The sequence below is a fragment of the Cibotium barometz genome, chromosome 23, assembly GCF_041138505.1.
Source record: "Cibotium barometz isolate CiBa-2024 chromosome 23, ASM4113850v1, whole genome shotgun sequence".
Lineage (NCBI taxonomy): Eukaryota > Viridiplantae > Streptophyta > Polypodiopsida > Cyatheales > Cibotiaceae > Cibotium > Cibotium barometz.
This window is the reverse complement of record NC_141068.1, coordinates 29,347,248-29,362,263: the sequence shown is the minus strand read 5'-3', so window position 1 is coordinate 29,362,263 and position 15,016 is coordinate 29,347,248. Positions and strand designations below refer to the sequence as shown.

The 15,016-nt window shown below is 46.4% G+C and overlaps 1 protein-coding gene across 1 annotated transcript in view; it reads left to right on the top strand.

Annotated features, from left to right (window-relative positions):
- Positions 1 to 2,402: 2,402 nt before the first annotated feature.
- Positions 2,403 to 15,016, top strand: part of LOC147625828 (lysophospholipid acyltransferase LPEAT2-like) — a 44,049-nt gene continuing 31,435 nt past the window's right edge. The window contains exon 1 of the mRNA XM_086817398.1: positions 2,403 to 3,070. Within this exon, the coding sequence (XP_086673524.1) occupies positions 2,552 to 3,070 (519 nt within the window). The 5' untranslated portion in view covers positions 2,403 to 2,551. The remainder of the gene's footprint in view (positions 3,071 to 15,016) is intronic.

Below are 15,016 nucleotides of genomic sequence, written 5' to 3'. Positions count from 1 at the left end.
TACACATTGGTCATTCCTAGTGCACATAAAATCCCAGGGTATGAGCATTCACCACACCCAAGCTTTGAGGTAACTTCAACGTGATCGGATGGGAAAAAATCAAGAATTAATTGTGCAATAAATATTGTTCACACATTAGCCCCTCCCATTCTTAGAGAATGAATATAATTGGTTGAAAATTGTCCCCATGTCATTTCTAAATGCATGAGGTTGGCTTTTGAATACGTTGTGGAGAAGTTTAGGTCTCTACACAGACATGGAAATGGGGCAAAAGAGGGGAGAATCCTTGCAAAAAAGGGGGAGATCTTCCCCACCCGTTGTCATAAATGGGGCTCTGCTCAAGTGGTTGTTGGTTTTGCCTCTCTGAAGGACTGACTACAATAAGCGTTACCGACTATGCTGCTTGATTGTGTGTGTGCTGCTGATTGTAAGTGAATGATTGTAGTGAGCTCCGATTGCAAACCTGTGTGTATACATGAGTGTTGTAGATTGTGTGATACTGAAGATACCCCCTTGTATATTAGTTTAAGTCTTCTGAAGCTCAAAGCTTTTGCAAACAAGCTTTATTGGGAACCTTGAACGGAGTGAGAACTATGCAAAATGTAGAAGACCACACACAGAGGAAAACTCTAAGCTCCAATGGAGACCTTGAGTTGCTCTAATACCAGTGCTGGGTTGAGGGGAACCAAGCTCACACACGCACACACACAACTTGAGACACAAGAGAGCAAGAGAGTTGGAACATTTCCAATACGAAGGTAAAAAGTGCCTGTGTGTAAGAACCAACTCACACCAGAATGACTAAGAGGTACATGGCACGTGTAACATTTATCACTTTTGAATGCCTCTCTTTTGTATATAAGCCATAAACCACATACCACATACCACTAATAAATTATAATGGGTAATTTTACCACTAACCACCAACACAAATCCACCTAATTTTTAGCCAAACCATGGTTTTTTGAACCTTAGAGAATTTAAACCTTTAGCTTAAAAATTAATTTAATGTGCACCCACACACAATAGAAAGCTCACATGCACACATAAACAACTGGAGACACAAGAGGGCAAGAGAGCTAGAACAGTTCTTCTAGATAAGAGAACGTGAGAAGTAATCGTACAATATGTTGTAGGGTATTCAAGTACTACCAACTAAGATGGTGGTCACATGGGGAAAAACCCTTCCCAACAAGAAAGTAAAAAGTGCCCGTGTGTAAGAACTTTTCACACCAGAATGACTAAGAGGTACACCACATGTGAACTCTTTTGAACGACTCTCTTTTGTATGAGCCATAAACCACATTCCATATACCACTAATAAATCATAATGGGTAATTTTCCCACTAGCCACCAACAAGAATCCACCTAATTTTTAGCCAAACCATGGTTTTTTTGAACCTTAGAGAATTTAAACTTTTAGCTTAAAAATTAATTTAATGTGCACCCACACACAAGACATTATTAATCATTATTTTATCCATTTTTTTCTTTAACCTAAATTAATTGCAAAGTGTGCACATAGGGTTTTTTCTAATTATTTTAAGCATATGAACCTAGTTAGTTTAACTTAAAAATACTTTTTCTAATTTATTTATGTGATCTTTACAAAGAATTTGCACATTTACAATATTTTACATACTCAATTATTGAAAAGAGGGATATTACAGGTTCAATACCTGCCTAGCACCCTGTGAGGTGTAAGCCCAAAATGGCATCACTCACAAAGTGCACGCCTAAAATGGCATCACAAGGATCTTATAGGTTCAATACTTGCTTACCACACCTGCGAGGTGTAAGCCCAAAATCGCATCACTCACAACGTGCAGGCCTAAAATGGTCCCTAAGCGGTAGCCTAGTGAATAATGCTTTGGATTTTCTACGGGAGGTCTTGGGTTCAAATCCTCTTGGGAACACCTCATACTAAGGGTGTGCTCGCGTGCTGTGGCTGACGTTCGCACACCTGAGGCTATCATCGTTCGATAATCCTGGTGCTTGCTTTCGTGACTCATCTTGCGACACCCAGTTCTAGCAAAGCTGTGTAGGCTGTTCACTCCGATTGATTGAGCAACTAACTTGTTGGGTTCGTCATGCGGCTTGTCCACTGCCTACAAAGTGGCCAATGTTTGGAAGGGTGGTACCCCCATGTGGTGCTTGGGTGTGTGTGTGTTGTGTGGTGAGTAGTATGGTCCGTGTGCGACTAAGAATGAAATAAGAGCTCATGAAAAAAAAAAAACCTATTCTTTTCTATAATCGATGCGCATAAAAATATTGATCTCTCATGTGCGCATACGCGTGGCCTTAGGACACTTGTCGGTTAAAAGAAAAAAAAAGGTATATCGAGGATTTATGTGGATTTTCTGGAAATAAAGTGACGTTTGTGGAAATGGAGCGAGTTGACTCCACGTGGCTTGACGTCAAAGCGGTTGCTTGAACTTGCTTCCACGGGCGAGGGTGTCAGTGGTCATTCACTGCGCGAAAGATCCGAGGAAAGAAGCAAAACACACAGCGAGCGTGCAGGAGCCAGGAGGGGCACGGAGAGAAGCCTGGAATGCCTGTCGACGCTGCTGTGCGCGCGGATGACGCCCACGCATCGCCCAAGAAGGGGCTGCTGCGGCGCCCTTCCATTGGAGAGGACCCTCAGGTGAACCCCTTCTCCGACCCTCGCACCCTCACCCCGCTGCGCACCGCCTTCATGGTCCTCATGCTGCCCCTCCTCCTCCTGCGTGTGCTCTTCCTCCTAGTCATCCTCCTCCTCGGCTACCTCTCCGTGAAGTTGGCCCTCCTGGGCGTGGTCGACCCCCTCTTCAGGCCCTTCCCGCCCTGGCGGAGGTCGTTGCTTTGGCCCGTCCGCCTGGGCGTCCGGGCCATCATGTTCTTCGTCTTCGGGTACTATTGGATCCCCGTGAAGGGCACCTGTGCACCCCGCGATGTAGCTCCCATCATCGTCTCCAACCACATCTCCTTCTTGGAGCCCCTCTTCGTCTTCTACGCCCACTTGCCCGTCATCGTCAGCGCCAAGGAGAACGCGGAGCTGCCCCTCATCGGAGTCTTCCTCCACGCTCTACAGGTGCTTCTTCTTCTTCTTCCTTATCAGGCATACATTTCTCATACATTTGCGGATTTCAAGAACACGTACAACAAGTAAGCTAGATAAGCGACAATGCCATCACAAGGAGTAAAAATACTGAAGTCTAGGAGCCAAATCGATCACAAGGTTCCGATTGGAAGTAGATTAAATCGTGGCACCACCCAACACTTTTGCTTTCTTCCATGCTGCTTTGCACCATCTCATGTCTGCTTTTTCATCTGCTACTGGCTCTTCAAATGCAGTGTGACACGCTGTTAGATGGGAGCGATGTCACACTGTAAGATGGGGACATCCAATGGTGGATGTTGTGAGCCTTGTCTACAAGGACAAAGAGGCCTGCATTTTTGTGCTCACTATACCAAGAGCATAGGTTCATTTTAGGTAGAGTTTGTGCATGTTGAATTAGAGCTTTTGAATTCAGCGTTTGCATTTTAGGGTTGGTAGCCAAAATTAGGGTTTCCCTGTTTTGCATTAGATCAAACCTTGCAACAGTGTTTTGAGTCCCGAGCTTTAGTGTGCAGAATTAAAACTTTGCGTTTGTTTTGTGCATGTGTGTTAGGGTCCTATGCATAGGTTTTGCATGCAGAGTTAGTTTGCATGCATAACTACGTCAAATCTAGATGGGATACCATGGCATTTCAAGAAATTGACTCGATCATATTCCAACTGGCTTCACACATCAAGGACATTTGTCAACATATTGAAAAGATGCTTGTGATAGGGGAGTATTTTGACACTCCAGAGCAATGGGAAAAGTTGACTTGGCAAGAGTTGAAGAAGCACGTCAAAGGAGAGACCAGATCATCAAGATGGTGATAGAGAGCGTGAAAAAGGAACTATTGCATGGTTAAGAACCAGAGCGGAGTCATGTAGGGTTGAGGAAAAGAACCCGAGTGGAGTCATGTAGGGTTGTTTCTAGGTTGAGAAACAACCCAAGGCCGAGAGCGTTGACCCGAGTTAGGGAGAGCTTCAAAGGCAAGAGGAGCTTGTGGGTGACACTATCACAAATTAGGAAACTCAAGCATATGTTTCATTGCATGGGTGGCAAAACTGTAATAAAATACACTAAGCAGAACTTGATCTTAAGACAAAGAACTTGAAGCAAGAGAGATGGAGAATAATACTGAATTATTGCTGCAAACTGAGGTTACAAGTGATGGCGTCTGCCCACCCGTGCGCTCTGGCAAGGAGCTTTGATGGTGGTCAAGGTAGAATCTGGCCAGAGGATATCATGCACATGCAAGGGTGCACAATTGCAGTGAAGATGGATCTCAATATCTCCAAGATACGATGTACAAAATATGAAAGAGAGGAGCCATGACTAGACTATGTATAGTCTCCTAGTGGCGGCAATGTACCAATTGGCTGTTGTCGACGGCCACCCATGATTGGGTTCAACAAATCGCGATTGATCATACCCTGACCGACCATACCCAACTGGGTACATGGGTGTTGCGCCCCTAACTGAGTTAGGACGAGAGTTCACTGAGGGGATAAGCCAGGGTGAAGTGATGTGCTAAGGGTTAGAGCTTAGCCCGGCGTGGGGACTGATAGGACCTATGTCCCTAACTGGGTTAGGTAACATTATCTCACACAAAAAAACAGTAGGTAAGCACACCTCAACCCCTTGGCTCACCTCTTGTATGAGGGAGAATATGTTTTCTGAGATAGAAAATGGAGTTGCTCCGTGCAAATCAATATCAACAAGCAATTAAACTCATGATCCCACCCCTCGCTTATATAGGACTTGGGTGCTATTATTATTTATACATATATGGGATAATTATCTAACTCTCTCAATAGCAAATTGCCAACTTTTGTGACACTCCCTTGGCCCATAGAGCATAAACCCATGTCCATGCTAGGGATGTAATAGTCACAGGGGACGGAGGGGACGGAGGCTTGGGACGCCGTCTTGGGACGTGTCAGAAACGGGGACGGCAGTGGACGGTTGGACGTCCCCCTGGAGGCGTCCCTCACAAGGGATGGGGGACGGGGACGGCTGCAGGACAGGGAACGTTGTGGGGGGACGGCAGGGAGCCGTTGTGCCCTGCAATGGCTGTTTTTTTGCCCCTTTTTTTGGCTGTTTATGGCTGTTTGGAGACGCCTTGGCCGTTTCTAGCCGTTTATGGTTGTGTGGGTGGCCGTTTGGGGATGCCTTGAGGCTTGGGCCTTGGCCTTTGACTCTTGAGGCTTGGGCATTGGCCCCTGAGGCTTGGGCCTTGGGCCTTGGGCCTTGGCCCTTGCCTCTCTCTTGCCTTGGCCTTTAGGCTTTGACTCTTGAGGCTTGGCCCTTGCCTCTCTCTCTTGCCTATCTAATATCTATATAAGAACAAGGCTATAAGCGTGCACACACACCTTCAAGCAACTCTTTCTCTCTAGTCTCTTGAGTCTTGAGTCTTTGGCACTTTGCAAGTTTAAGCCCCAGCTTCAAGCGGCAAGCCACACTCTATGAGTGTATCTACTCTCTCTAGTGTCACATGCACTCTGCACTCAGTGCATGGTGACAAGATGGCTCATCATCAGAAGTGCAACATTTGTACAGTATTAGAACCCAGTAGGATGATATTTGTCGTACGCCGTGACCCCATTGTACATCCTCAGTCCAGGATAAGTCAGACACGAGCTCCGTAGGTCATTCCTCAGCCTTAGTGGGTCAGTCAGTCAGTCAAGTCCCTTAACCCACTTGGAGAGAATCATTCATGCATGTAGAGTCAGTAGAAGCCTTAGGGTTTGCATCAGAAAGCACTCTGCATCCTGCATAATATGCATGTATATGCGTGTGCATCATTTAGAACATCCCAGAAGCCTTAGGGAATTTACTAGGATTTATCTGGTATTTTTCCCATATTTTATAGTATTTATTTAGCATTTATTGTCATTTATAAATATAAACTTTATTAAATGACCAGCCAACTTGACCAACCTCTAGTTAGTATAAATAGGCTTGCATAGGTCTTAGTTTCTCATTCAGTCTTCAGTGTGCTAAGAGCTTTCCTCCTCAGCCCTAGGAGTTTCCCTTGCTTTCAGCACTAGACTAGTCTCATCCAGCCCTTGGAGTGCTTGAGGTTGCCTTGTTCATCCAACACCTGCAGTTCAGCAGTCCCTACAGCCCTAGGCGCCTGCATTCAGCATCCGTTCAGTCCGTTATTCAGCATACAGCCTGCGTTTTCTGCATGTGAAGCAGCCGTACAGCCAATCTGCGTTTTTGTCCAGCAGCAGCACACCTGCGTTTCAGTCCAGCATCATCCCTACAGGTCTGCGTTTCAGTCTACAGCAGTTCTCAGCCCTGAATCATCAGTTTACATCAGCATCCAATAGTAATACCAAAATTTGAAGTATTATGAAATGCATTATTGGAATCCCAACAACGATGAGTACACACCTTGTACTTATTCGTTTTCGAAAGTAGCGTCCATGGCCAATAAACCATCATGACCATGGGTGTTCATCATGTGATGTTGCCAACTAGTTTGGACTCCCAAAACAAATGGTTGTCCCTTGGATATATCAAACAATTGATAGAAAAAAGTTTGACTCTTATTTGCCAATACCCAGTGTGTACACTGCGTGCATCATCTTGATCAGTTTGGAGTGTGATACATTCCAACTTGCTTGCAACATTAAGGATGTCTCGCAGTGTAAGGAAAGTATCCCGAGTTGCCCGAAGGTTCCCTTCCTTTGCACTGATTTGCACCAAATGTATATGATGTTGCAACACTTGTTGGGGGGTGAATCCTTTATGTAGCATGTCACAAATCGACGATCGCATTGTTGCGGATAGCCATGGAGCGAAACACAACCTTCTGTGCATCATCCATACATGCAACAGTCATCTGGTGAAGGTAACACAGCATTCATAAGCATTTACAACAATCTAACATAGCGTAGAACAATCCACCATCTTCTTTTCTCAGCCTGAGGTGTGCAGCCCTTCCTCATGCCCTTGGGAAGAGTGCATAGGCTCGAGATCAGGTCATCGAGGTGTTTCTACCATAGTTACCAAGGGACGGGGACGGGGATGGGGACGAGGGACAGGAACGTAGACGGGGACGGGGACGGGGACGGGGACGGCTAAAGGTAGGGAACGGGGACGGGGGGGTGGGGACGGTGTAGTGAGTAGGAGAGGGTGGAGAGGAAGGTGATGGACCGTGGAGTAGGAGAGGGAGATAGTGGAGAGGAAAGCTTGAGTAGGAGAGGGAGATCGTGGAGAGGAACTCAAGTCTTGGAAGGCTTGAGTAGAAGAGGAGTGGCTCCAAGCCCATTATATAGTTGTGTTGCTCTCTCTCTCTCTCTCTCTCTCTCTCTCAAATGGCCAGTGTTAACGGCTAGTAGCCGTTTATTTGAAAAAAAATGCCTAAAGATTTAGCTGTTGCAGCCGTCCCCGTCCCCTGCAGACGTCCCCCCGTTCCCACAGGGGGGAACGCCCGTCCCCTGGTCACGTCCCCTCCGTCTCGTCCCCCTGGCCGTCCCCAGCCCGGTATGCAGGTCTCTCTGCTCGGGACGGCGTTCCCACGTCCCACGTGGGCGTCCCTCCGTCCCCCTGTCACTATGGTTTCTACAGCCGTGTACAGTTCAGCCAATCTCCGATCCTCTGAGATCTTGGGTTTGGCTTATCTACAGTCCACAGTCATTCTCTCTAAAGAAATAAAGCAAATACTATCTCGTTATCGGGATAGGGGGCCCTTCAGTGGGTAATTCGGGACCCAATCTGGTGTACAGTTCTCATATCTCTCTCTCATCTCTTTAAAGTTTGAAGTATTAAAGTGGATTGCTAAACTCACGAAACTCAGGATACAGAAGACGGTGTGAGCATTTGTGTGACAGGATCTTCCAATACAAAGAGCAGACCACATTGGTATCAGATTCAGATTGTCCACACACACCGTATCCTAGCGTGGGGGCATCCTTGGATGGTTAGATTGCGTTCCGGCACGACCACCGACTTCAGCATCATGTCTACAGAAGAGAGTACTCATCAGCCGGAAGACGTCTCCCCCCGAAGGAGACCTAGTTCTTCCTCCTATAGCAGACACCATAGCTCTTCTTGGAGCTCAGAACCAGCTGCTCATGGAGCGTCTCCAACTCTTGGAGGCAGCAGCAGCACGTCCTTCTACACCTCCAGCAGCACCCGACTACATCTCCCTCTTCTTTCAGATGGAACAACAAAGGAGAGAGGACGAGGCCCGAAGGAAAAGAGAAAAAGCAGAAAGACGGGACTATGAGGAAGCCCAACGCAGGATCGACGAAGACCGGCGTCAGGCTGAACTCGCCGCTCGGGAACACCAACGTGAGCTTGATCGAGAACGTATGTTACTCGAGCACCAACGGGAAAAGGAGGCCATACACTTGAGGTATCAGCAGCTCTCCTTAGTCTCCCCAGTCATAGGTGTCACCAGCCGGCAGTCTGCAGTAGCATCAACCACCATCATTCGCAGTCAACCAAACTTCAGTAAGTATGATGGTAAGTGTGATCATTCATCAGTTAATCAATTTATTCATCAGTTTAATGCTCATTTTCCATTAGCTAAGATCACAGACCCACAAGACAAAGTCCACTTAGCGGCTCCCCATCTCACTGGTGAGGCAGTCACTTGGTGGCAGCATTGGTCTAGTATTCATACAGACCAGGCCACAGGTGTCACAGCCTTTGACTGGGACATCTTTGTCCATGACCTGAAGACCAGATTTCTCCCGCCCTAGTACATGACCGGTCTGAAAGACGAGTTCTATGGACTCATCTGAAAGACGAGTTCTATGGACTCAGACAGAACGGATCCCTAGTGCTTCAGTTTTCCGGTAAGGTTATTACTTTAGCACAGCAGTTAGGGTTATCTGAGCAGGCTAAGATGGAGCAATTCATTCGTGGATTGGACTCTAACATTCGGTTCACAGTTCGTAACTTTGAACCAAGTACATATGACCGGGCTCTGACTCTCACTCAGAATGAAGAAATGAAGCTTAACGGGGCCAAGCCCAAGCAGTCATCTCAGTCCAGTACCAAACCCCAGCAGCAGCAATCAGCTGCACAGACAGGGAAAGGTAACGCGTCTTCTAAAGATGCTAAGAAGGACAACAGTAATAGCTCCAGTTCAGGGGGTAAGAAAGATAAAGAACCTAAGAAAACCCCTGATGAAAAGGCTAAAGCAGGCATTATTGGAGATTATCTTCCTCCAGAGGAGCAAAGGAAGTACCAGTCAGAAAATAGATGTTTTTTCTGTCATATTATAGGGCATGGTAAGAAGGATTGCCACAAATGGCAAGTGGCACAAGCCGCCAAAGCTCCTTCTGCCACAGTTGCCACAGCCTCCCTAGCTCCTCCAGCCCCGCCTACTACCTCAAATGAAGTTCAACTTTTACCTTCCATGCATCCTATGCCATCCGTGGTATTTGATGCTAAGCAGGAGGGTGAGAGCGATGCTGCTCAGAAGAGCCTCATCTGAGCTTATGGCTCTGCCAAGGGCCCTTTTCGATATGGGTAGTTCTGAAGACGCCATCTCTCCCCAGTTAGCTAATAAATTGAACTGCACATTAGTCCCATATCATTTGGATGTGGACAGGTTTACACCTGGTCTTCACACCCACATTTCCCAGAAGGCACAGCAATTTGCCTTTGAAGTTCAGAAGGCCTCATTTCAACGAGATTTCATTGTCTTACCTCTGTTGGGGTGTCATGAGCTTAGGAATTCAGTGGTTCCGTCAGTATGAGCCCATTCCCAATTGGGGGCAGGACACTTTTACTATTTGTAAAGGTTTTCCTGAGCCTGTCATGATTCGTGGGGATAGAAGCATTCTTGGCATCCCATTGATTTCACATCTCCAGGCCAGACGAGCTATCCGCAAGGGAGCAGAAGGAGCACTCCTTTATGTTCGTGCTCAAACAGCCCCTCCCTCATTAGTAGCATCCGTTACATCTTCAGTCCCTCCTTTAGCAGACCTCCTATCCAGACACCAAGACATTATGCTTAGGAACGATCTCCCGCCCAGTCTCCCACCCTCTCGCCTTGAGGACCATCACATTGATTTGGTCCCTGGATCAGATCCTCCTAGCAGGTTTCCCTATCGTCTTTCCAAGACTTTAGAGGGCGAGTTAGAAAAGCAGTTATCTGAGCTTCTCCGAGCCGGATTCATTCGGCCTTCTTCCTATCCTATTTGTCCAAAAGAAGGACAAGTCTGCACGCCTTTGTGTAGACTACAGGGCATTAAACAAACTCACTATCAAGAATAAGTTTCCTATGCCCAGGATAGAGTACATTTTGCAGCGTTTAGACGGTGCTAAGTTTTTCACTAAGATCGACCTCAAGAGTGGTTACCATCAGGTCCGCATTTTTGAAGCTGACATTCCAAAAACAGCTTTTCAGACAGAGCGTGGTCACTACGAGTTCGTAGTCATGCCTTTTGGGCTTATAAATGCACCCGCAACATTCAATAAGATGATGTCTAGGATTTTCACAGTCCACATTGAGAAAGTGTTTTCATATTCCTTGATGACATACTAGTCTTCTCAGCCACTGCGGAGCAGCATGAGAAAGATGTGGAGAAAGTCTTGCAACTTTTGCGAGATAATCAGCTCTACATAAACGCCAAAAAGTTTGTCTTTGGTGTTAAGGAAGTTTAGTATTTGGGCTACATCATCGGTTCCGATGGGATTAGACTGGACCCATCAAAGGTTCAGGAGATCTTAGATTGGGACATTCCTAAGACCGCCTAAGAAATCCGTTCATTCGTAGGTCTTTGTCAGGCCTATAGTACCCATGTCCATCAGTTTTCCAACCTTGCAGCACCTCTTACCGACTTGCTCAAGGGGGTGAAGACTCGCAAGCAGAAAGTCTCAGTTACATGTAAGGCACTTGATGCATTCCGTGCACTCCAGAAAGCTGCCTCAGAAGCACCTGTATTAAAGTTAGCATCATGGGACGAACCTTTCGAGGTCATCACCGATGCCAGCAATGTAGCCATAGGTGCAGTCCTTCAGCAGGACAATAGACCCGTGGCATATTATAGTAGAAAGTTGGATGTCGCCGAAAAGAATTATTCGGTATATGACAAAGAGCTTTTGGGTGTGATCACAGCGGTCAAACATTGGAAGCCTTTTCTTTATGGACAGGCTTTCACAGTGAAAACAGACCACCAAGCACTAAGTGGCTTCAGACTATGCCAAGTGCCCAGTGGAGTGATCGACAGGCCAGGTGGAGTCAAATCTTCCAACAGTTTGGAGGTATGATTGAATACATCCCTGGTAAGCATAACCCAGTAGCAGATGCTCTCAGTCGAAAGTCCAACATCCAGGCAGTCCAAGAAGCTACCATTCTTGAAATCACGGGGAAGGACTTGGATAGTATGAAAGACCAATATGTCGACTCCCCTGAGTTTGGTACTCAGTATAGTTTGGCCCTCACTTCTGAGCTTGGCCACTATTTAGTACAGAACGGTTGGTTGTTCTACAAGAACCGTCTCTGTGTTACTCGGGAAAAGCGTTCCGCTCTTCTCCACGATGCCCATGACTCCTTAGTTGGAGGACATAGGGGTATCAACAGTACCCTCGAGAAATTAGAACGGTCTTTTTATTGGCCAAAGATGAGGCGTGATGTCTATGCACATGTACAAGCCTGTAAGATTTGTCAAAAGTCAAGGTTTCCCATACAAAGAAGGCAAGTTTACTTCAACCTTTGCCTATCCCCGACGGACCTTTCATCGACATATCTATGGACTTTGTAGGGCCTCTACCAGCATCCACTGGATCCCGTAACACTCAGTGTTTTACCATTGTGGATCGCTTTAGTAAATTCTGCATGCTCATCCTAGCAAGCATACGGCCACAACCGAGGACGTAGCCCGTCTGTTTCTCAAGCATTGGTATCCAATTTGTGGTTTGCCTAGCACCATAACATCACATAGAGATTCCAAGTTTACCTCGCATTTCTGGAGGGCATTATTTGAAAACTTCGGAACCAAGTTGCAGTTGTCTAGTGCATTCCATCCCCAGACAGATGGCCAGACATAAATTTATAACCAGTTGGCCTTTGATGTCCTCAAGTCATACTGTCATGACCAGTAGTCCAAATGGGAGCACTATCTTCCATTGGTCCAAGCTATCTTGAACGACACTCATTCATCCAGTGTCGGACGGCGGACTCCATATGAAACAGCCTTTGGTCGTCGTTTTTCTTCTCTTTTGACGAGAATGGTGTCTCCATCTTTAGAGGCTAATAAAACCACGGAAGCATTTTCCGAGATCATTGAGTCAGTCAAGGACCGCTTGACCAAAGCTCAGGAAGCATATAGCAGACAGGTAAATAAGTCTAGACGAGATGTCCACTTCAAGGAAGGGGATTGGGTCTATTTGCGTATCATGAAACAGAGATTGAAACAAGTGGGCAAACGTTGTCCCAAGCTTTCATTCCGTAGTTTTGGCCCTTTTCCAATAGTTAAGAAGTGAAGTGATGTCTCCATGAAGTTAAAGTTGCCTGCCAATTGGACAATGCATGATGTTTTCCATGTTTCTTGGCTAAAACCATATGTTGGTCCAGAAGTGTTTGATGTTTTAGATGAATAGCAGCCAGACGTGGTAGACGAGGGAGAAGTTATTGAGCCTGAGCAGATCCTTCTTCATCGATGGAAGCATGGTTCCAGTCGACGGATTCGTCAGTTCTATACGAAATTCCGAGATCGAGGCACCCACGAAGCCGTATGGCTCGACGAGGAGTTCTTCCAGGAGTACCCCCAGTTGTTGGCAGACTACTTGGAAGCCATGAACCTGCCGCCAAGCTAAGCAGGAGGGAATGTCACATGCACTCTGCACTCAGTGCATGGTGGCAAGATGGCTCATCATCAGAAGTGCAACATTTGTACAGTATTAGAACCCAGTAGGATGATATTTGTCGTACGCCGTGACCCCATTGTACATCCTCAGTCCAGGATAAGTCAGGCATGAGCTCCGTAGGTCATTCCTTAGCCTTAGTGGGTCAGTCAGTCAGTCAAGTCCCTTAACCCACTTGGAGAGAATCATTCATGCATGTAGAGTCAGTAGAAGCCTTAGGGTTTGCATCAGAAAGCACTCTGCATCCTGCATAATATGCATGCATATGCCTGTGCATCATTTAGAACATCATTTAGAACATCCCAGAAGCCTTAGGGAATTTACTAGGATTTATCTGGTATTTTTTCCATATTTTATAGCATTTATTTAGCATTTATTGTCATTTATAAATATAAACTTTATTAAATGACCAGCCAACTTGACCAACCTCTAGTTAGTATAAATAGGCTTGCATAGGTCTTAGTTTCTCATTCAGTCTTCAGTGTGCTAAGAGCTTTCCTCCTCAGCCCTAGGAGTTTCCCTTGCTTTCAGCACTAGACTAGTCTCATCCAGCCCTTGGAGTGCTTGAGGTTGCTTCAGCCAGCCTTGTTCATCCAACACCTGCAGTTCAGCGTCCCTACAGCCCTGGGCGCCTGCATTCAGCATCCGTTCAATCCCTGATTCAGCATACAGCCTGCGTTTTCTGCATGTGAAGCAACCGTACAGCCAATCTGCGTTTCTGTCCAGCAGCATATCTGCATTTCTGTCCAGCAGCAGCCTGCGTTTCTGTCCAGCAGCAGCACACCTGCGTTTCTGTCCAGCATCATCCCTACAGGTTTGCGTTTCAGTCTACAGCAGTTCTCAGCCCTGAATCATTAGTTTACATCAGTATCCAGCCTTCTGTGCATCATCCATACATGCAACAGTCATCTAGTGAAGGTAACATAGCATTCATAAGCATTTACAGCATTCTAACATAGCGTAGAACAGTCCACCATCTTCTTTTCTCAGCCTCAGGTGTGCAGCCCTTCCTCATGCCCTTGGGAAGAGTGCATAGGCTCGAGATCAGATCATCAAGGTGTTTCTACAGCCGTGTACGGTTCAGCCAATCTCCGATCCTCCGAGATCTTGCGTTTGGCTTATCTACAGTCCACAGTCATTCTCTCTAAAGAAATAAAGCAAATAATATCTCGTTATCGGGATAGGGGGCCCTTCAGTGGGTAATTCGGGACCCAATCTGGTGTACAGTTCTCATATCTCTCTCTCATCTCTTTAAAGTTTGAAGTATTAAAGTGGATTGCTAAACTCACGAAACTGAGGATACAGAAGACGGTGTGAGCGTTTGTGTGACAGGATCTTCCAATACAAAGACTTCCGCTGCATACCACATCTAGTCTCTCTCCCTCAAGCTTCTTCTAACTTCCTTCCAAGCTTCGCACACAAGGCCCTACACTCTACTATATAGACTCTCTTTCTCTCTCTCTCTCACCTCTCCCTCAAGCCTCTTGAGTCTTCCAACTTCCAAGCCTCTAGGCTCTCACACAAGCACTCTAGACTCTAGAGTCTAGTCTCTAGTCTCTTCCTCAAGGCTCAAGCCTCTCTCTCTCTCTCTCTCTCTCTCTCTCTCTCTCTCTCTCTCAGACGGTGCCTACACCGGAGGATTCAGAGCATCATTGCGAGGCATCGGGCTTGTCCGACCAGGCATCTCACTATGGCAGATATCCAGGCCATCCGGCAGAGACCCATGCTAGAGCTCCTAGGATGATTATGACTCAAGCCATATATTGTTGTACTCACTGTCACTTTTGTACTCCCCCATATTCATGTATTCATGTATCCATGTACTCATGTACCCCATTCTGACTAGTAGCATTAGCTTCCCACTCTCCCTAGTTGCTACTTCCGGATGCCCCCTACTGATGTATTGTGGGGCTAGATACTTACCTTCAGTTCTTTCTTTTCTTTTCCAGACAGTGTATTAGATGTCACATGGTTGTAACTTTGGTCTCATAGGTCACTTTGGCCTTTTGAAGACGTTAATATAACATTTCATTTCATTTCTCTCTCTCTCTCTCTCTCTCTCTCTCGCTCTCTCTCTCTCAAGGCTCAAGGCTCAAGCCATCTTC